Here is a 23,527-nt window from a genome sequence, read left to right as displayed (position 1 = left end):
TATTTCACAATCAGTGTGGATTGCCAAGGGTAGTGAGGCCAGATTTGCTGTCATTAGACGTCTATCATCTAGGTCATTAATCATCACCTTGTCTGCAAGTAAAATGTACAAGTGGTCTAATTCAGTTGGCTGGAGTCCAAGGAGATGGTACAACTAATATAACTGCTAATTCCTCATCCATCTCTGTCTGGAGGTTTCAAAAGACACTTCTCGGAGCTTCCTAAGGAGCAGAATATCCAAGAGCAGGACTCTTGCTATCTCCAGGTGATAAAAACTCCAGGACTGCATAAATTTAGTTTTCTTCAAAATGAAGTTGAGAGATGGCTTCCTGACTTTTTGTAATTTTTATATATATAATTTACAGATCTACAAGTGGAGAATAGGTAGCAATCACAGCTTCGGCCACTCTTAAAAGACATCCCCAAATTTTCAAGATCTCCAGTTTGACTCTCTCTTTGACTCTCCAGCTGTTCCTGTCTCATTTTGTTCCTGTTGCAGTGTGCCATCTGCTCCCCAAACACCACTGTAATGTTCATCTTATTAGGGCAAGAGTGTAAAACTGCACCCACTGTCCATAGGAAGATAGTAACATCTTTCATTCCAGGTTTTTTCATAGCATAGGCATAGGCATCCTTCAGTCTCGAGAGACTATGGTAACATGCTCTGAATTGAGGAGTGTCCTCTCCAGAGCATGAAGCCCGGGTAAGGTAATATGGAGGATAGGCTGTTACCCAAGCAGCAGATCCCCCCTCTCCACATTGCTGAAATGGTCCAATGGAAAGGCAAGAGCCAATACAACTGGTTCCAGCAATGTCGCAGGAGTTGGCAGAACGACACATGCTGCCTTCGGGACTCCAGCTCCGGATTTTGCCTCGAGGTTAACTCCTGAAGCCTTTTCCATGAGTGGATATAGCCACAAGGCAGTGGAGGTTTGAAATTGGAGTTTTCCTTCTCCTAGATGGGCTGCCTTCCATGGCTGATGAGCCCCACCTACCCGGCCTGCTCTTTAATAGTGCAAAAGTATGATCTGATCCTTAAAACTTTCCTGACTCCCAGGCTTATGCAAATCTCATTGGCTTTCCTATTTACCATATTAAGGCCAGATATAAAATTTGAGAATTTCGGCGTGCGATCCTGGAACACACTCTTTTAAAGGAGGAAGTCCCACCCCTAGGCCCCACCCCCAGGCCATGTGCTCAGGAGACAAAAAGAAAGCGCAGGTTTTTTCATATATGAAAACATAACTAGAAGAGCTAGCATAATTCCTTAGATGTTTCTCAGAATATGCTATCGTAGCTGTTATCCTAACTATGGCATATCCAGTAATTTTAAGCAGATTGGTTTCATAATTCTCTGACCTGATTTCTGATCCACAGAACATCCCAAAATCTGGCTGCCACGTAATCTAAGACAGACTCTAATGAAGAAAGTGGGCGACACAATCAATATTGTAATTCCTTTCCAGGTATTTGATTGAATCTATTTGATCACAGTACTGTACAAACTCTTATCACCAATGCAGCAATTCAGAGTGGTGGGTGTGGATTTCCAGTGCACTCCTAGAACTCCACCTGCCACACTCACTGCAGATATCTACAAGCCTTATTTATTCAAAAATTCTGAAATACAGAATCATTAATGCATTTAATGCTCACCCTCTCCCCTTCCTCTTTGCTTTGCTGACATGAGCCACAGTAAATCTGAAAAGGAGAGGTTCCTGCTTACCTACAGTCTTTTCACAAGAACAACAACCAAGGAAAATCGAGATTTCTAATCATGCACAGAACCTACACACAAGTAGAACCCTTCTCTGCAGACATCTTGCTGCTCACATAAACAAAGCGTAAGGGATAATGTGAGGCTAGGCTTCCCCTCACCCGAACTGTGTTGACAACTCCAGATTTCACAGTGACTAAAAAGAGCTTGTTCACTGAAGGGGCAACTTCAAAAACCATAAAGATACAGATACATGCATACATAGATTAATCCTTCTGAATGGCAAAGTCTCTGTTCATTTCAAAATATACATAGCTATGTGAATTAGAAGCTTAGTGTTCCTCTACAGATTTAGATTCAGATTCATAACACTTTACAACCTGTAATTACTTCTAAGTGTTTTCAGATAATCAACAAGTGTGCATTTGTTATGCAGTACCATGGGTCAAACTAGACAAGAGGTCAGCTTACACTTAGAAGCATTTTCCCTCCTGGAACATGATTTCTTCAGAAATATGAATCCAGGCAACTTCAGAAATATGAGTCTAGCCTTGCACATATTGACTTTCCAGCAACCAGCCACAAAACAAAGCTTGTTGAAAAGCTAGTTATGGAGCTCTCTGAAAGTGCATGCAATGACAAACATACATCTTTCAGCACTTAAGGAATCCCTGCTTTTAACAATGGGCTAATTGTATCATCTAATTTGACCTCTAATTGCACTTCGTGGGGAAATATTTACACATGTTATTTCAGAACCCTGTGCTGAAACAATGAAAAATTCAGTTCAACTCAATCAAGACAAGCTCAAATAGAAAATATGGGCAGTGGCAGAAAATAGATGTCACAAACCATTGGTTATCATGACAAGATTGAACCTGGTGCCTCCCCCTGTGCTTGCCCACTTCCCCATCAGGCACAGATGTGAGGAAGATACCAGGTTTTTATTTTATTTTTTTTGCGTCTGTTCGTGTTTCATCATGTCTTATTGTGTCATGAAACTGTGGTTACAAAGCTGGCATTCAATAAACCATTGTTGAGATTAAATATAGGTCTCTTCGAGATAGGACATTTATACACCCTCTCCCTTCCCCCCCCCCCTTTGTCACAATTTAGTTGGATTTATCAGGATATCCCAAGATTGAAGAATTTGGTTAATTCATTGTATAATTAGTAGAGTATCAGATACAAAGAATTACTGCAGAGAAAATGTGAGAGAATAACTTAAATATCAGTGGCCCGCCTCCTTTCACAGGGACTAGTACTTTTCACTGTGACTAGCACTCTAGGAACATTTTAAGTGGGAAAAGGGTACATTTACCTCCAGTTCTGTCTATAGTTACAGTCAATAGGGGGGAAATGGACTCTCCACATGTGGGAAAGGCCCCTTCATGCTTCCTACATGCTTGGAGGTCAGGAAAGGACAGAGAGAGACCACCAAACAAAAGAAGTGAAGCAAACAAGCAGGAAGAGATGAAGGATAAGCCAGAGGTTGGGGGGAGGGAAATTTTACCAATAGGTCGCAGTGGTGTCGAACTGTGGCCCTCCAGATGTTCTTGGACTTCAACTCCCAGAAGCCTTCACCACCACCTCTGCTGGCCAGGATTTCTGGGAGTTGAAGGCCAAGAACATCTGGAGGGCCACAGTTCGACACCACTGGTTAGTGGGAAAAGAGAGAATCCCTTTAGATCCTAAAAGCCTCCCTTCAACTGTTATCCAGTCTTGGAAAGCATGCAACGTTATTATATCAATAGCATCAACATGAATAAAAATAATTAGAAAGCCAGGCAGCTCCTGAAACAGTTAGAGATTACATCTCCTGGGCTCCCAAGATATTCCCCACCCCCATTCTCTCAATTTCTTCCCTCATTTCATATGAACACTGAAGCAGCAGAGAGAATGTAAGGATGGGGGAACAGCATGCACTTTTGGAAGGGAAGCAGGCAGCACAGGAAGGGTCAGTCTTCTGAATCATGGAAACACTGGGGGAAGGAGGGGGAAGTAATGTCAGCAGGAAAGAGGGAGGAATGAAAGAAAGCCATACAAGGACTCAATAGCAGCAAAATGGCCACCAAACATTCACCCAAATAGTACAAACAGATCTCCTCAGCCCAAGACTTACCCACATGGGGCAGACAACATTGGAATGAAAGTGGAGCGAAGAGGCATGAAATAAAGCAAGGGATTGGATGGGGCAAAAAGGTGTGAGCACTCATTCACGGAAAACACTGTCAATACCTGTACATAAAGGACAAGGAGGAGCGTCATCTGAATGGCAGGAGAAATTTAGGTAAGGTCCATGCTTGACAGGAAGCTTAAGAGGTAAGAATGACTTGTCTGAAAGAACCCATAGTTTGGTTTTGGATGACATGCTAAACTATGGTTTATCTGGAATCAAAGTAGGGAGGAGGGGAGCTTGCAATTCCTCTCACAATAAAATATATTTTATAGCGCAGCATTATATGAAATAGGGTAAACAATTCTTGAATGAACAAGTCAAACTTGAGCATATTTATTTGACAGATGCAAAGGAATGTTTTCTGAAGCACAGAAAGCTGAATGAAGAGAGTGGATTTGTCAAGGCCACTGCTTGGCAGTGGTGGAACTGAGGGACAAGACTTGTCCAAATCGTGCTTAGGAGGTGGGAAGAGAATTTCAGTCTTAACCTTATAGAAAGGGATTTTTTCCCCAAACCCACATAGGCTGAGCTGGGAATTTTTGGGTGCACCCTTGACCTTTGTGGATCACCCGTCACATCATATCAGGCATGAAAGTTTCCCATCTTCTCAGGGAGCACAAAACACGGAGGTATAAATGAGATTGGAGAAACCTATGTTAACAAACCAGTTTCTAATAAAGCAGTTCAAACGCATGTTTGTGCTGGCAGTGGTGGTGGTTTTGGGTGGATGGGTGTGGTTCTTGTGCAGAAGAATGGCAAAGAAATGTGGAAAGTAAGTTAAAATACGATTACTGAACAAGAGACCAGTATTCTCTGTACATAGAACAGGTGATCAATCCACTAAAAACTCTGCTGTTTCAATTTTCTCATTTTTTTTTCTTCCTATAGGGTAAACCGAGACCTAAAATTATCTGGACAAAGAATGGTCAGCCATTAGACTCCAAGGAGGTGGCCGTTCGAAACAGCAACACAGACACTATCCTGTTTATCCGAAAGGCTGAGCGCCACCATTCTGGAATATATGAAGTAGAGGTGCAGATAGAAAACATGAGTGATAAAGTCACAATTACCATACAGGTTATGGGTAAGAAACTGCTGGAGTCTGAGGAGTTCTTCATTTAAACATAATCACTTTAATAAAGGGTGTTTGGATTGGTTTGTTTTGCAGGTCCATATACAGTACTTGCCAGAGTGTTCCCATTCATCTGAAAGAGGGCTGCAGTCTAGGAAACAGGGCATTACTTGGTGAGATGCTGGACGTGTAGAAACAGTGCTCCTCAAGTGGTGAAAAAGGCATAATTGTGAAAACACAGTGGCTTCATTTGCATAGCTAGCTTTGAAGACAGGCATAACAAAGGAGATTGGCTTTCTGAAGACAAAAAGTTGTAAAAGCAGGAAAGACACAATTCCCTGGGTTCTTGTTTTGGCCCTGAGCTACAGATCAGGAAATCTGTTCCTACGTGACTAAGTCTTGCCTCTGCTAGGAACCTTGGGGTGAGGGGAGCAATCTAACCTCACAGGTTCAACGTGGGAGGCAGCAATACAAGTTTTTTAAAAAATTAAAACAAGTAAGGAAAGAGATTCATAGCGAGAGCATAATATATGATGAATGAAGATTGACTCTTCACCCCTGATGCAGCTGTGGGGGGCACAGGGAAATCCCTGCAAAATTGAGTCTTCTTTCTAACTCTTTTTATGACACAGCCGCTGTGAATTTTTTTGGAGTATCATGGTTGGGAAAAGGAAATGTTAAACCCCTCTGCACTTGGTTCCAACCACGTATATTTACAGAGACTACCACACCTTCTCCTTCTGTCTCAGTATCACTATGTGCAATATGGAAGGTAATATTAACCTATCTTGCAAGGTTGTTGGAAGTAGAAGTACAAAGGGATGATGCCTAGGAAGCTCTTTGAACTCTTAAATATCATATACAAATGTTAAGTCCTGCTTTATTGTCTTTTGAACACACAGAACATCTTTCTTCACTGAAATGAATGGGGGAAACCTGTGTATACCCAAACTGCTTATGGCCAGGATCAGAGCATGTTAACATTAGTCTATTAGAGCGTATCAAATGAGCTCAGAAACCAAGTATATGAGAAATGCCAAATGTGCTAAATCATCCCCCCCACCCCAATTTTATCTCACCTTTTGGACAAAGGGGGCTTGTAAGGTGGAGCCAACGAGGCCTTAAATAGTAATACAACGTTCAACACATTAATATTAAACATTGTGAATAATTAAAAACTTACTCAAACAATTTATAAAGTGATGTTCATCATGAAGAAGCAACCAATAGTGTTGTAACAATCCACAATACTACTCATTATCCAGATCCAGATGTCTCACGTATATGCTTTAAAAAGTAGCTTGGTCCTGTCTATGACTCTCAGGACACATCTAGGCTACTGGCTCTTTTAGAGAGGGATGGTGTGGGCCAAATAGGGTCACTTGGGATCAGATGAATCCCAGTTGGTGTGATCCTTGCATCCAAATAGCATATCAGAACTCAAGCAACCCTATTTGGTCCAGTTTCTTCCAATATCATTAAGTGACTTAATAAGTGAGCCACTTCAGGATATCAGTAAATTGAAAGCTTACTCTGCTCCTCAGTAGAGAGGCAGGGGAAGTGAAAGGGGGGAAATTAAGATTCTGGTAGACTATTACTGAGACATTACATCACTTTAAGAAAAAGAAAAAAAATATTTTCTTTGGTTTGTCTGAAGGGCCAGTTGAGAAACAGCCTTCAGCCAAATCTGTGGATTCACTTCCCCTGCCCCTCTGTCGAGGAGCAGAGCAAGTGTTCAATTTCCTATCCTGGCTTGTTTATTACGCCACTTTACAATATTGCAAATTCAAACTTAAGTCTTGACAGTTGGGAAGTATTGCTTTTGATCTCTTCCCAGTGATCACACACTCTGGAAACAGGCCAAACCAGAGAAATCTTACCCACACCAAAAAAATAGAAGCCCCTAAAACGGGATGAAAAAGGTGTGGTTAGGACTGTTGTGGGAACACTCTGGTTCAATCCAGCAATTGCATTGCTGGAAAAAAGAGTGAACCAAACCATCTCCACAGCGGAGCAAACAGTGGAACAAACACCCATCTGATCAAGCCCTTACTTTAACATTACTAATGCTGTGGGCTGTTCCATTCTTGTATCAACCCTGAACCATATGAGATGACTGTTGAGTGTTATTTAACTAGTGTTTTCTAAGAATCTAACTAGACATAATGTGGGAATCCTGTTTCTGGCATTCTTACCATCTTTTTCTATCACAAAAAGCAGCTATGGGAGTTCTTGGTCGCAATTGTGGAATGAAAGTTGGATCCTTTGACCCTGGACCAGAGCCCTAGTCAAAACGAGGCACCTCCAGGGTTGCTCTTTTTTAATGTAGAAAAAGACTGGGAGTTCTGGTCAGGGAGATCACACATTGCATGTAGTTATCCTGCTATTCTACTAATAAAAGTTTAAGAAAGCTGCAGGGTTGGTGTTAATATATGCAAGCTTAACAACAGCATGTAGTAAATTTTAATTAATCCAAAATGAGGAATTAGAATGTACAGCCATTTGTGGGGCTTAATTGCTGTCAAAGTATCTGTTAGAATTCGTAACTTGCTAACCTCAGGGACTGGTGTGCAAGATGTTGTTTCTTTCTATTCCCCAGCATAACCAGCTTTCCATGATTTTTTTTTTTTGGGGGGGGGTCAGAAAAGTGAAGTCAAACTTTTAATTTTGAAGATTTGATTGCTATGCACACAGATCACCCAGTATGACATTTAGTTACTGATCATTTAGTTACTGATCATTTAAGGAGGCCATTAGACAGTTGGCCTTCTCTAACAGGTGTCCAGTTAAGGAGGGATTACTGGATGTATCTGATAGACAAGATCTGCTGCCCTTTTGTGGATGCATGTATAAACTAAAGAAGTGATATGCTGGAATAAACGCCACTGACTTTCAAGAAAATGAGGGTGGGGGCCCCTATAACATGACATGAATATTGTTTGATACTTCCAAACCACACCATAAAAATATGTGTATGGGAGAAATTACTTTGTATATTGGAAACACTTCAGTGACACTTGAAATGACAGTGTCAGCAACCAGTGTGGCATTCATTTGCCCACTATTGACTGTATACCAGAAATGGATACAAATAATGAAGCAACATTGGTTTGAGAGGGCAACCTCCATAAAGAGGAGATGTTATATTTATCTCTAACAATTGGTCTGTCTTGCTGGCATTGTTTGGGCAGCCCTCCTCATGGGTGCCTTGGCTGAGAATGATTGGAACCCATCACATCATGACTTTGCTTGGCCTGGTGGCCTTGGATTTGAAATTATGTTATGAATATACCTGCTACTATATATTTTAGGGAGATCTCTGGGTTGGGGAGGTTTCATCAGGCTCCATAAGGTTGCTACAGAACACACCTCTAACTTCCTGCAAAAATTCTTATTTGCTGTCGCTTCTGGTAGATTGCCAAGTATCTCAAGGATTTCTTCCATATTAATGTCAGGATGATTTTATTATTGGTTAAGGAACTGCCACATTCCTCTGGGAAATTCTTGTGGTCAAATAAATATTTTTCCAACTTCCCTTTTTATGCATCCTCTTTCTAATGGTGCGCCACAACTGTTTTTCCATATGATGTACAGTCTGCAATGTTCTCTTCTCACAAAGTGTGTCCCTGATGCACATCTCTATATATACTGCGTGTAGCTATTGCCTCCATCCAATTTCCTGTGTTGTTGTTAGTCTAAAACAGTGGTTCCCAACCTTGGGTATCCCATGTGTTCTTGGACTGCAATTCCCAGAAGCCTTCATCATCAACTGTGCTGGGAACTGCAGTCCAAGACCTGATTATCCAAGGTTGGAAACCACTTGTCTAGAAGGAGTTGCTAACATTGTACAGCCTTAGTATCAGAGGTAAGAGACTCAGCAGTTCTGCGTAGTTTAACTCTTCTTTAAAGGAGAAAGTCGGAAGGTTGGCTATGTTCCTGGGTCTAACTCTCCCCCTGCACCTAGACCAGAGCTTAGAGGTATGTGGCTTGGTATGTTTGTGAGCATTCTTTTTTATGAACATCAGAATGAACTGGTGGAGCATTATTTTTAATGCTATTAGAACCTTTACTGGTATCTATCTTTTTATTTATCATTAACCTTTAATCATATTAATATGGACCCTTTTTGTCGAGTTGTCCATTGTAGCAGTTTCCAGCCATGTTAGTCTGTCTCACCATATTGGTAAAATTAAAGTGGAAAAGTGGGGGGGGGGAGGGATAAAATATTGCGATACTTTAAAGGCTAACAAATTTATTTCAGAGTGAGCTTCCATGGACCAAAACATTCTTAACACTCTTTTGTGTACACAGTGCATTAGTTATGGGTGGAATTTTACTTTTATATCCAGATCCTGGCTGAAGTTGCTTGACTTACATGCACATGCATTCCATACCTCAGGTAGCAAATTTTAGTTCTCATATAAGGGGAACAAATTCTTAATCATTTAACATTCATTTCTTAATTTTTCTGCTAAAAATGGGGAGTGGGCTTCAGGAATGTGTGCCCTGTGCCCAAATAATTTGGTTTGGGTGCTCAAGTGATTGGGTGAGTGGGGATTGTGCCACTCACTGTATTGCCTCAGGTAGCAAAATGTTTTTGCATCAGCTTAAACCGTATGTGTTCCAATCTCACATCGGGTTTTAGGTTTTTGGCTTAAGATTTAATGCAAAAAATGTAACAAGACTAAGCTTTAAAAACAACAACAACAGTTTCTTAGTTAATTAGAATAAAAAAATGCATAGAAGAAGAGAAGGAACCTGACCTTTCTCTTGCTTTTCTGCTACAACTATTTTGGTTTGTGTTTTCTTCTGTATTTTTAAAAGATGTGATACTGGAATTGGCCACAGAGAAGAACCTAGAAGAATGTATTTTGCTTACCAAAAAAAAGGGGGGGGGAGCACCATGTGGTCCTTGTAAACAATTTGAAGACAAAGCTAGATATTTGTCTTAGGGTTCTATGCTATGTGAAACAACCTCCAGTTATACTGATTCATTTTATCCCTCTGTTCTACCAATAAATTTTTTTCCTGCATTTGCGTGATATAAACTATGGGCAGGAATGTTTATATTGTTTTTAACCTTAGTGATTAATTTATTTCTTTTTGTATTGTTATAGCCGGCTATACTGCTCTTTAATTTCGTATTGATTCATTTTCTCTACTGTTTCTCGGGACATTCAGGGCCTCCCTTGTCCTTTTTTTTTAATTCGCAAAGATATATCGATAAAGCAGTATGAGCCTTCCCTGCTTCTCCCCCTTTCTCTTCCCTCCTTTACTAGCCTATCTCCTTTTCCTGCGTTCCATACATATCTCTCCGTCTCATTTCTTGGTTTTCATTTTTCTTTTGCCTTTTGAACAATGTTGGGAGGAGGAAGCAAGTTTTAAAAGACTTGTAAAATATTGTGAAGAGCAGGGTTTCAAAAATTCAGCACTCCTTTCTTTATAATCTAAAGCAGAAAATCTCAAGCCCTCTTTGACCCATAAGAAAGCTGTCTCCTTCTGATCTATATATTTATGGGTTGTTTGTGTACGTGTGGTGGCAGTGGCGGCGGCAGCTACTAGCACTTTATCAATATCCCTTTTAAAAAATTAAAGATTTTTTTAAGGGTACAAGCACAGTGGCAGTGAGACACAAGATTTTGACTGCTCATGAGTCTTTGTCAGACTGGGTGTAATGGAGCTAGTGACAGTGCAGGAAAAAGACCATAAACATTCCAAAACACACCCATGATCTGCGCATCTGGCCATGGATTTTTCTGCAGTGCCACCAGCTCCATGATGCCCAGTTTGACAAAGACTCATGAGGATTCAAAAGACTGCCTCCCTATGTGAGAGTCTAGTGATCTAATCAGAGTATCACTCACTCTTGTTTCCAGACTGTGTTTTTCCTGTGTGTATATAAAGATAACACATAGATAAGTATGCAACATAGCACTTTTGTGACCTGACCCAACTGTAATTGTAATGTTGTTATGCCTCTGTGTGGTGGAACATGTTTAGTTACTTTTTGAACTAACATTCCCAGTGATGAGCTAGAAACATAATCTAACATGTTCAGCTGTTGTGGCAGCTGTCCTTGCTGTTGTTTATAAATGCTCTAAACTGCTTCAGGGAACTTCGGCACTGTGTTGTGTGTGGGTCAATCCTTGAAAGACCGCAGTCAGACCCATTGATGGTGTTAGGCACTGGGACTACATAATGTCAGTATTGCAAGATTTTTCCTAGCTAGCTATCCAGTTGCTTCTGGGCTCAATTCAAGGTGTTGATTTTCATTTTTAAGGGCCTGTGTGGCTTAGTTCCAACATACTTGAAGGAGTGCCTGTCAATTAATCTCAGGCAAGGAGATCTGATTGCAAATGCCATCATGATAGTTAAATGAAATGTTTTCAAAGCTGATAGGAAATCTTCCAGATTCAATTCTGGTGTGCTATTAAAACTTCTTAAGTGAAAGCAAGCACGTCGGCTTTAATTGTGGAGGATATGTAGCTGTTGCATTGGTTTATTTCCAATGAAAGTTATTTTGAGTAGCTGGTTTTTGTCTTGCTTCAATGTTTGTTTTACATTAATATTTGATCTTTTGGGGGTTTTCCCCACTTTGAGAATTTCTATTAATGGGAAGAGCACACTCAGATAAATGCCTGATCTGAAGCTAAAGAGACGTATCACTATCTGGGCCATCCAGTTACTCTTAATTCCTAGTGATTTCCAGCATAGGTGGACTGGATTCAAACTTAAGAAATAACAGACATATTGAAATCAATAGGAAAGAAGAATCATGACAGTCTTTACCCCATTGATTTTCAGTGGGTACATTCCAGGCATGAATAAATCTTGACCCAACCCAATAGATAATAAGATGAATTTTCATTTCATGAAAGTTTTTTTAACTACTGGAAGGCTTACTGGTATTGGTATCTGGCTGCAGAACCACAGGTTGGGAGTTTGATTCTCCCAGCTCTGCAGATCTAGGATGATGATGATGATGAAGATTAAAAAATCAGGCAGTTTAACATACAGAGGGTGAAAGAAAGGTTGCACAAAGAGGGAACACAAAAGAAACATGAAACATTTGTGTACACCTCTTTCATTTACATGAATCATCTGTGTTTTAAATACTCTTTTTAAGGAATCAACAAAAGTACATGCAAATAGAGGGGGACCTTGTTTTGTATTTTGTTAAAATATGAAAGGTCCATAATTTAGATATATCACAAAGTAAAGGTGAAATGCCATGAATGGACTGGAAATGGGAACTGTTTTAGGATGTTTGTGTGTGAACAACTTACAGGAAACAGTCTAAGTCAAGCTCTACTTGCATCTTGCCAATGACAAATTATATGGTGAATCTTGACTATGTGACAGTTGGTTTTGTGTAATTGGTTTCTTCTTTTTTTGCAGACAAGCCTGGCCCTCCACAGAATGTAAAAATTGTTGATGTGTGGGGATTCAATGTTGCGCTGGAATGGAAACCACCACAGGATGATGGCAATGCTCAGATCATAGGATATACAATCCAGAAAGCAGATAAAAAAACTATGGTAAGGAATATTGACTACACAAGTGTAGATAGCCAAATCATCCTATTTAGAGTCATCATCTTTTATTCTCTCTCTTGTTTGGGGGGGTGACCTTGGCCGCTAAGAGTAGGGTTTGCAGCTTGGGGATCCATCTGGACCCGGCGTTCACCATGGAAACACAGGTGGCATCGGTAGTCCGTACCGCCTTTTTCCGCCTCTGGCGGATTGCTCGGCTGTGGCCCGACCTTGATACGGGGGCACTCACCACCTTGGTGCATGCGTTCGTAATCTCAAGATTAGACCACTGTAACGCGCTCTACGTGGGGCTGCCTTTGAGGCTGATGCAGAAACTTCAGGTGGTGCAGAATGCAGCGGCCAAACTCCTTAGTGGAGTGAGAAAATACCAACATATTTCTCCTACTCTGGCCATGCTGCACTGGCTGCCCATCCGTTTCTGCATTGACTTCAAAGTGTTAATGCTTATCTATAAGGCCCTAAACGGTTTAGGACCTCAATACTTGGCAGAACGCCTACTCCCACCAAGCCCTACCCGGGTCACCCGTGCAAGTCAGGAGGTGAGGCTGAAGGGCCTAACACCCAGAGAGGCCCGGAAGAAAAAGACACGAAACCGGGCATTCTCAGTGGTGGCTCCTTGCCTCTGGAACAAACTTCCTCCGGAGATTCGTGTGGCCCCTACGCTGGGTATCTTTAAAAGCCAAGTAAAAACATGGATGTTTATTCAAGCCTTGATTCTCTCTTCTCATTTCTCCTTTATTTACTTTTTACTCTATTTTCTTGGTTTCCACATTTTCATTTGTAGATTCATGTAACTATGTGTTTTTATTAATTGTTTGTATTATATTGGAAGCTACTCAGAGTGGTCACATAGACCAGATGGGCGGGATAGAAATCAAACAAATAAATAAATATTCCAAAGCACACCTGGAAAACAACACGGCAGTTATTTGTCTGGAGGTGCACAAAATGATCCGGTAGGGAATAAATGAGATGCCACACTTTGTATATTTATCTATGAAAATCTCTGGCTTTCACAAAAGACATCATAGGGTGAGGGAAAGGGAAGGTATGAGAAGCACCCCTGCAAATATAACTTTTGAACAAAGTACCTTTTGTCAACTACCATAGTAAACTAAATCTAAATCAGTCCTGAAAATGAAATGCTGGGAAGGGGTCTAAATTCATCCCTAGCATTTCATGTATAAAATATGGGTTTTATTGTGCATAATTTTCCAGAAGCACATGATCTGTTGTATGGCTCAGTGGTTTAGGTTGGGAGTTCAATTCTCCACTGTGCCTCCTTGACAGGGGCTTGTTGTTGTTGTTGCTGCTGCGACCTTTGCATGGTCTCCCATTTTTCTAATCCTGCTTATTTTGGTTTCAGGAGTGGTATACAGTTTTTGATCATTATCGACGTACTAATTGTGTAGTATCAGATTTGATCATGGGAAATGAATACTATTTCCGGATCTTCAGTGAAAACCTGTGTGGATTGAGTGAAAATGCAACAACCACAAAAAACCCTGCCTACATTAAAAAGACAGGTACAATAAAGGTTATATTAACTTGCCCCCTCAAATGCTTTATTAAAAATACTCATTACCTCAGTGAATGATGATATGAAAATATTTGTCAGCAATATCATGGGGTATTCACATGAATATTTGCTATTTGTATTTGACAAAATGACAATAAGAATAATGGCCTAAAGCAATGGTTCCCAACCTTGGGTCCCAAGATGTTCTTGGACTAACAGTCCTAGAAGACTCATCATTAGTTGTGCAGGCTGGGGTTTCTGGGAGTTACAGTCTAAGAACATCTGGGGACTCAGGTTTGGGAACTCCTGGCCTAAAGCCAATAGATACAACCGTGGGGTAGAAGTGCTGTTGTCACTAGGCTTGCGAAGAGATGACTTCCATATCACCACTGCCCTCTAGTGCACCCCAAAAATGTGCTTTGGGGGATTAGGAAGCCCTCCAAGGCCAGGATTTGGGCAGCAGCAATGTGAGCAGTGAGGAGGGAACAGAAAAACGGTTGGTAGTGCAGCACCAAAACAGCACCGGTTTTAGGCCATTATTTATTATCAAACTGTTGATGCAATATATTCATTTATAGAATGCAATGACTTCTTTATCAGAATCTACCAATGAGGCTCTGTGTGGTGGCCACAGAAACTTGTGCATTGTAGGAGATGTTGTAGGAGACAGAAAGACCACACTGCAGCTTGCTGTGAAGAATTTCCATAGCAATTTGCACACTAACTGCTCAGATTCACTCTGACTTGGATGCTCTAGTTGATACAGGTCCTGTAAATGTAACTTTAGCCCCTGCTTGTACAGTGTTAATGGAGATGTTTCAGTTATTGCAACCTGAGGGTGTGGAGACGACCCTTGGAGAGGTGAAGGCTACCACATGTCTGTTATATCCTTGCCTTTCCTGGATTACTGAAGCTGTCAGAGAGGCACCAGCTCAGTGAGTAGGAGGAGAAATGAAGTTGCTGGGATCCTACCCTTGAGTAGGGTAGGACCCCAGCATGCTTAAAGGAGGCCAGTGCCTGCTTGAGATGCACAGTATATTTAAATTGGGCATAACTATTTTAAAACTTCCAAAAGCAGCAAGCTTCTCTCTCTCTCTCTGTCTCGGCAAAAATGGAAGTTGGGGGAGAGGGGCTGCAAAAACAGCCTTGAGGGACTCAGGCTGCCCTCTCCCCATCCCTGCTTTAGCATGACTAAGAAACAGAAGAGGAAAGTTTTATTTACAAGCTTGATGTTTAATGGTAAGGGTCGGCAAGGACTAGACAAATACAGTGGGGTCTTGACTTAAGAACTTAATCCGTATTGGAAGGTGGTTCTCAAGTCAAAAAGTCTGTAAGTCAAGTCTCCATTGACCTACAGTGCATTGAAAACTGATTAATCCCGTAACAGGCCGTTTTTGTTCCATTTTGGTTTTTTTCTGGTCTGTAAGTCAAATCTCAGTCTGCAAGTCAAACCTAAATTTTGCGGCCAGAGAAGTCTGTAACTCAAAAAGTCTGTAAGTCAAGCCGTCTGTAAGTCAAGGGTCCACTGTAATTAGCCACAGCCCTGTCCATGCCAGAAGCCTTTGCACATATAAATGGTCATCCTTCATTCCTATAGCAGAAAGTAGAGGGAAATAGAACCAGCTTCAAGGGGCATCAGAGTGAAAAGGAAGGGAACTCAGAGCCTCTACAGGAGTGTGAGACAATTAAAATGGTCAATCCCAAGAGGCTGATGGATCCAAATGGTTTCCTGGCAGCTCATTGCCTGTTGCCTCAGCATGTGATTCTGTCAAAGCCCTGGTTGATTTCTGGGATTAAAAAAATAGTCAGGGATGTTGAAACAATCACTCCTAAATGTCCCCATCCATGACGTGGCATCAAACTGGCCTCTTGGTTAGGAGATGGTGGTAATGAAACAAGTGGGACAAAGACTAGAGTGACAATGGTGGAAAACTTGGAGTAAATCTGACTGAACACAGACTAGGCCCCACTGGAAGGCCTCCTCCATGGCAGTGGCAGCAAAGTTGTTCTTCTCTGCCGCCATTGTATCTGTACAGAGACATCCGGCAGAGCTCTTTCAAGTGATCAGGGGGCCTATTACATGGCATCCCACAGAAAGACCACACTGCAGCGTGCTGTGAAGGATTTGCATAGCAATTTGCACACAAAATTGCTCAGATTCACTCTGACTAGCTCAGTGAGTAGGAGGAGCAATGAAGTTGCTGGGATCCTACCCTTGAGTAGGGTAGGATCCCAGCATGCTTAAAGGAGGTAAAACAACTGCTAAAAAGCACACTCCTTGAATTTCATGGTATTGGATAATTACCGGCCAGTCTCTAATGTTCAATTCCTTGACAAGGTATTAGAATCATTAGAAGTGTGAATTCCTTACACGCTGTTTGTGATGGTCATAGAGGGTTAATACACAGACATTTAGTCGGTGGGGGTGGGGGTGGGGTGGGGAAACAGGCTACTTCACTTTTTTTGCTGGTAATTACACTATATTTGCTGAAGCAAACCAACCTGCCCCCCCCCCAAAGTATTCTTACCTGCACCTTTCTGGGTCCATGTCAGGGGTTACTATCGTTTAGGTGTGGGTAGGATTGCTCTGTTTTGGTTCATTTCCGTGTGATTGCTGTGATCAAAACTAAAGCAAGTTTCCATTTTTCACCTGGTTTCAATTTCCCCATATCATTAATAATTAAACAGACAGCTCAACAACTTAACAATATGAGGTAATTTTGAAATTAACAACTCTTCCATGGAGTAGAGACAGGAAGGAAAACAAAAACGTGTGCTGATGTGCTGTAACCTGTAACTCCTAGAGAAAATTTTAAAAACTGAAATCTTTCTCCCAGAAGTGGGAGGAGACAAGGAGGCAGAAAATGGGAAGTAAAAAACTACGTACCTTTCTTCCTCTGCAGTTAGAGGAGGTCCATTTGAATCAGTGGATCTTATGGAGGAATTCACTCACCAAATCTCCACTGATTCAATAGGCCTACTCTGGTGTGACTTACTACACTAACCAACAGGATTTGGACCAATTATGTTTGAGCAGGTAATTCTTTCAAATCTTAGGCTAGATTAAAGAAGTGTTCTTATTTGGCTCCCTTCTTCTCTGCTTCCTCAAACTGCAGGCACATCTTATAAACCTCCCAAATACAAAGAACATGACTTCTCTGAAGTACCAAAATTCACTCACTCGCTTTCAGATCGCTCAGTGGTTGCTGGGTACAACGCTACACTCAGTTGTGCTGTAAGAGGAAGCCCAAAGGTACTCACTCCATTCTTAATATATATCCCATCCATTTTCTCATCACAGTAAGTAATGGGCTGTGGGGAGCTTATAGACAGATGATCCAGCAGAAAAGCCTACCTGGGAAGTGAGTGGTGAGATGATACATTCACTTGTGATAGGAAGTCTCAAAAATGGGGACAATGAAATTCTATCTGAGCAATAAATTTACATTGTAAGGCTGTTCAAATCTCAAGACTACAATTTAGCCTCTGCAATTGCTTGATCTGGGAGGAAGAGAGCATGACCTTGGGAAAGCCCTGAAAAAAGGCTGATGGAGGGAAGGCACTCCTGGAGTCACAGTGACATGGTGCGTGGGTGGGCATAGCTATTTTGGAAATCCTGTAGCCCAGTGGTTCCCAACCATGGGTCCCGAGATGTTCATGGACTACAACTCCCAGAAATCCTGGCCAGCACACCTAGTGGTGAAGACTTCTGGAGGTTTTAATCCAAAAACATCTGTTATCCAATTTTAGGTGGGGATGGTTCCTGGCCAAAGACCAAGAAAAGGAAACCAGCATGATACAATGCAATTTAAGCCCATAAATACACTGTAGTGGATATGCTCTAAAGACAAGCAAAAGCCCCTTAGAAAGAAAAAAGCCCCCCTCTTATGGCATACTTATCAGTTTTTAATGCTAAAGAATTAAGAGAAAGATGATTCAGATTATGCAGGATGAGGCCAGAGGCGAGGCTTGGACAATAGGTTTGTAGCAGTTTTGGGACACTGCTGGTCATCTCTGATAAGAATATGTGTATTCAGCCTTATGTTGTCTAGACCCCCATCAGAAGCCCCTTTTCAAGGTAGCCCTCTCGTCCCTCCTTACATGCTACAGAACTGGCACAATAAACATTCCTAAAAAGCATTCCTGAGAACAGGCACGAAGGCACAGGCAGGGCCTCATGATGGCCCCTCAGCATCGTTATATGGCAAATCATAGTTAAAAGGCTAACAGACCCCAAATCAGGAACCATTGCTGTAGCTTCTGGGAACACAAGAGGTCTGGTAGGAAAGGTGGGATGTGGATGAGAACAGCCTTCCCTGGCCTTGTTTGAGGCCTAAGGAGCATGCCGACCAGTATGTGCAGCTAGAGATGGGTTTAGCAATTTGCATGTTTCTTGAAACAAACATGGTCAAACCAGAAACACAAAATTAGATGTTTCAGAACTGGATAGCTGACTTGATTCTACTTCTAAAATAATAATTCACATTTTGGAGTATTGAAATTGCTTTCCCATCTTCCTTGTTTCCTTCTAATTGTTTGCATGTATTCAGCCAAAGATCTTCTGGTTTAAGAACAAAGTGGACCTTTCTCAAGATCCCAAATACCGCATGTTCAGCAAGCATGGGGTGTTGACTTTAGAAATCCGAAAGCCCAGCCCATTTGATGGAGGCATTTACACCTGCAAAGCTGTGAATGAATGTGGGGAAGCTGAAATAGAGTGCCGGCTAGATGTCAGAGGTAAGGAGAAGGATTCCATCTGTGAAATACCCTGTAGAAAATAAGCAGAACAAGGGCTTTCCACACACACACAGCTAATGGGTTGTAAGGAATCTTTTGCTCACCTCAAGCTGCCCAAGCCTGTCCAAGACTAAGCACCTGGAGCACCAAGTCTCCCAGTAGTTGTCAATGCTGCCTGGGCTCAGCAAGCCCTGTAACAACCTTCCCTCAGAGCCAAAACCAGCCCTGCAGGAAAGAACACCAGACTACTAAACTCCACAGCTGAACAAGGAGCCAAGACTGGATTGAGGGCCAACTTTCTCTCTCCATGGTTACAATAAGCACAACCAATGTGAAGAAGATTGTGTTGAAAGGATACAAAACAGCTAGATTAAAAGAAAAAGGCACTTTGGAGAAATCAATTAATTTCTAATTAAAGCTAGAACAGTTTTTGAATAAGTTATAGCATAGGAGACACAACAAAGCTAACTAAGCTACTCTGCTTATACAGTGGGGTCTTGACTTGAGAACTTAATCCGTATTGGAAGGCGGTTCTCAAGTCAAAAAGTCTGTAAGTCAAGTCTCCATTGACCTACAGTGCATTGAAAACCGATTAATCCCATAACAGGCCGTTTTTGTTCCATTTTGGTTTTTTTCTGGTCTGCAAGTCAATTCTCAGGCTGCAAGTCAAACCTAAATTTTGCGGCCAGAGAAGTCTGTAACTCAAAAAGTCTGTAAATCAAGCCGTCTGTAAGTCAAGGGTCCACTGTACAAGGGTGTCTCTGAATAGCAACAGACAGACTCCAGAGATTACAAAAAGTGAAAACACTGCAAACAGTATGATGGGCTTAAATTCAAATACACAAGCCCATTTTGACGCTGCACTGATCTACTGTTATACTTTCAGCTTTAGCAACAGTGATGACACCCAACAGCCAATCCCAATTCAGTTTTCCAACTCAAGTTCCCCCCCCCCCAGAATATAAGGATTGTACAAGTTCCAAAGAAAAGAATATGGCTGAAGGCTGTTAGCCTGGTCACACTCAGCTTTACTCCTAGACAAAATAGGTGCACTTCTTCAGCTGGTACCACCCCCTCCACCCCTAAACTAGGTCTCAACCAAGATGGAGGAAGTTCAGCTCTTGAGTCTCTTAATGAGCATTCCATTTAAAGGCCCCTTCCCCAATCTATGGCACCTTCTGTCATGCCCAGCTAATATGATCCAGGATCATGTGGAGCTGATGGCCAAAAGAGCTGGAGGACTCCATATTGAGGTGGGGTGGAAGACTATCCTATTCTCTTTTGCACCAAGAGATACTTCCACTCCATTTTTTGCATAGCTTAACAGAAATGAAACTGAATGGTTAACACTGAACAACATGCACAGCTGATTCTGAGAATAACCCACAAAATTATGGAAGCTTCTTTGTAGTTCGTGAGCATATCTAGGTAAGAGTCAGGAACACATTATTCATTCTAAAAACCTATTTACATAGTTTCATTTGGCATAGTTACAATTTTCCAGTGCAAACTCTCCATCCAAAAAGAATGGTGTTTCAAGTGATTAAAAACATAAAAATACAAAAATGTACTAATAATACATGAAGCTGCTGACTTATTTTTTTAAATTGAGCCTTCCTGTGCATGTCTTCTCCCATAAGATGTAAGTGAGAGAGTAAACAAAGCAATGATTCTGCTCTCCTCCAACATCTACATACTCTGCAGGCCAGCTTGCTTTTGTGTAGTCACATTTTGCACTGACTTACAAGTTTGGAAGGCAAATGTTCGATTTAGAGGAGAAACATATCATACAGATATGCAGAAATAAAACTGATCCATGCACATGTAAATTATTTGATACATGAGAGTGACTGTCAGGTAGAGAAAGATAGAAAAATCTCATATGTTAGCATGATACGTCAGTTGGTGATCAGGACATCACAGTCCCATCATGCTAACCCCAACACAGAGTGGTCATCTGACCAGATAGGCGGGGAAAAATACAATAAATAAACAAACAAACAAACAAATAAATAAATAAATAAATAAATAACCAGGAAACTCATAATTTCGCTGATAATTTCGAATTCAGTTTTATGGGAGGAGCTTTTCACTGCCATCTTAGAATCAAGGACTCTATGGCTAGTAATCTTAGAAAAAACTATACTGTATTTTATTCATTTGACTTATTCTTAATGCACTCTCTGATATTCTTACAGTTTTTTAAATGTTTTGCTTCTTCTAGTGCCACAGTAGAATTCGGAACTACTGGCTGTCAGTCCAGAAATGGAGGCAAGTGATTTTGTAGAGTACTCAGTGTGGTGTAATGGATAGATTGACAGACTAGGATGCAGGAGACCTAGGTTCAAATCCCCACTTGGCCATGGAAACTCATTGGTACTGGTGGAACTGGTGAACCCACTCCTTAAACATCTCATTTACCCGGAAAGCCCCATCAGGATTGTTGGAAGTCAGTTCTGACTTAAAGATACATAACACGAAATTTGCGGAAATAAAATGAAAACATAGTGGCTCTGAAGCAATTGGGTGATGAAAAAGAGAGAGCAAAAGGCCAGAGATAAAGGCTTTTAGCACCTTATAGATTCCTGCTAGCTAAGTACTGGCCACCAGAAACACATATTGTCCCACACAGGCAGACTAGCTCCTGCTGCTAAATTACATGGGAATGAAATGGTAGAGTACTGTGCAAGTGGGGACTCTGTATATGTTAAGCTTCCTGGTGTTTAAAAAAACAAACCCAACAACTACCTGCATGTAGAAAATGTTGATGCGGGGGGGGGGGGGCAGGGCATAGAATGAACATTTATCCTGCATGTGTCAGCAACCAGTTGCAACCTGTTTTCATTCTTGGATATTCTAAACTGGCACATCCCATTTGCAGTAAGGCATTCTCTACCTGCAGCCTCTTTGCTACTGTATTCGAATAGCCACATAGACTGGACTTCAGCCTTGTGTATTCTGGTTTAATGGTAACATGGAAGCAATTTATTTTTATGATGTAATTCAATGTCACGCAGCATATTACAGAACATGTCATTAGAAGAGGGAACACATTAAGTGTAAGGGGATCAAACTGTCACAATAGAATCTTTTTACCCCAGTTTGCAATATTAGTCTTTTTTAAAAATTGTCTTAGAGATGTGAACATAAGCTTCAATTTGTAAGTCTGGTTTGTCTGATGCATAAGTCTAGAACCCTAACATGTCTGCCCCTGTGATCTTTTCCAGATTAGTCAATTAGCCAGTTTTTGCTACAGTAAAATATGAGAGCCATGCATGATAAAGCAATTAACTATGTGCTATACACTATATCACTAGTGAAATAACACACACTTATGACACTTTGTCTTTCAGGTCACCCTGGAAACATTGCAGTAATACAGAAAACAGTGAATAAATGACAATTTTAATTAATCTATGATCCTGTTGTTCAAAGAATCATGTTTAGAGTATAGCTTGGAATGAATATTATGTTGCAAAAGAAGATCACGACAGTCTTGAGGAACAATTTGTTCTATGTGCTTTAAAATCACGTGTTCACAGATCCTACTAGCAGTAACTTTTCCTTCCAGAGGCTGACATAACATTCATTCAGCACTTGGAAAAGTTACTTTAAAGTTCTGTTGCAATTCCCAGAACCCTCCAACCAGTGCCATGCTCATGAGGAGATTCAGGGAGCTGTAGTACAAATAATAGCTTTTCCTACCTCTGTTTGTGTATACAGTGTAGACTTTTAGGAAGACACAGCATAGGAGTGGAACAGTCCTTTGCATGATTATCAGGAGGCACCAGAGTGCAGGAAAATCCTTTTCTAACCAAGTCATTTGTTTCTCTCCAAAACATGAGAGGCAGTAGAAACATCAGCTAGTTTAATCCACAAAGGAGGTATTGCTTAGTATTGCTAATAATTGTGGATTCACAATTATTTGGCAGCCGACTTCACAGAATACTGTGAAGCAGGCATCAGAGGAAACATGCATGAGATTGCTGTCTTACACACCCATGTGGGAAAACACAGTTCAGGAGTGCTTACTCCTGAATACATGTAGCAAATTCCACATGTAACTGATGATCAGTCACTTGTTTTCCACTCACAATTCTATTCTGCTTGTGGCTTGATAGCAATCAAGGTTGTTAAGTGTAAGATGTTCTCATTAACTATCCAGGCTGTCATCCAATGATTTGGAGATGGTTTCACAAACTATTTTGCTAGCATAAGAGTCTGAGAAAATCACATACCCCATGTTATGTACACAGAATATTTGCACCTTTAGCATGCTTGAAGTCAAGTTTTGTCATTTTATCGAGCTGAATTGTTTTCCAAGCTGAATTGTTTCTATATGTCATCAAGTTTTCCAAACACAATATTATTAATATTGTTATATACTGCTATTAAAATAGTTAAACCTTCATAGATTGACATAGTGAAATAAACAAAAGTCCATACCACTCTCTCTCTCTCTCTCTCTCCCTCCAATTCTTCTGTTCTATTTAGTCCCTATTTTTGAGTTATTTCTGTTGTCACTGATTTGAGACCTTTGGGGAGAAAGCTTCGAAGTAGGAAACATAAGGGGAGGCAGGACTCGGAAGTAAATAGTAGGTGTTATGTAGCAATGTGGAAGTGGAAGGGTTTTTTGCCTGACAGCTGGGTTGTCAGCCACCTGTAGGTAATTACTGGTGAGTGGGGTGGGTCAGCATGGTATAAATTGTGCATGTGTGTTACTGTGTTTGTTCTTCATCTTATCTTGCTGT

The 23,527-nt window shown here is 41.1% G+C and overlaps 1 protein-coding gene across 1 annotated transcript in view; it reads left to right on the top strand.

The window, feature by feature from the left end:
• The window catches only part of MYBPC3 (myosin binding protein C3), a 108,398-nt gene extending 85,174 nt beyond the window's left edge, over nt 1-23,224 (top strand). The window contains exons 27-34 of the mRNA XM_072986070.2: nt 1,377-1,465; nt 4,784-4,979; nt 12,366-12,505; nt 13,887-14,046; nt 17,156-17,292; nt 18,590-18,776; nt 21,001-21,047; nt 22,130-23,224. Coding sequence (XP_072842171.2) covers nt 1,377-1,465; nt 4,784-4,979; nt 12,366-12,505; nt 13,887-14,046; nt 17,156-17,292; nt 18,590-18,776; nt 21,001-21,011 — 920 coding nt within the window. The 3' untranslated portion in view covers nt 21,012-21,047; nt 22,130-23,224. The remainder of the gene's footprint in view (nt 1-1,376; nt 1,466-4,783; nt 4,980-12,365; nt 12,506-13,886; nt 14,047-17,155; nt 17,293-18,589; nt 18,777-21,000; nt 21,048-22,129) is intronic.
• Nucleotides 23,225-23,527: the final 303 nt, after the last annotated feature.

The sequence above is a fragment of the Pogona vitticeps genome, chromosome 1 (genome assembly GCF_051106095.1).
Source record: "Pogona vitticeps strain Pit_001003342236 chromosome 1, PviZW2.1, whole genome shotgun sequence".
NCBI classification, from domain to species: domain Eukaryota; kingdom Metazoa; phylum Chordata; class Lepidosauria; order Squamata; family Agamidae; genus Pogona; species Pogona vitticeps.
Note: the sequence above shows the minus strand (reverse complement) of the source record. Positions and strands in the feature narration are given on the sequence as shown.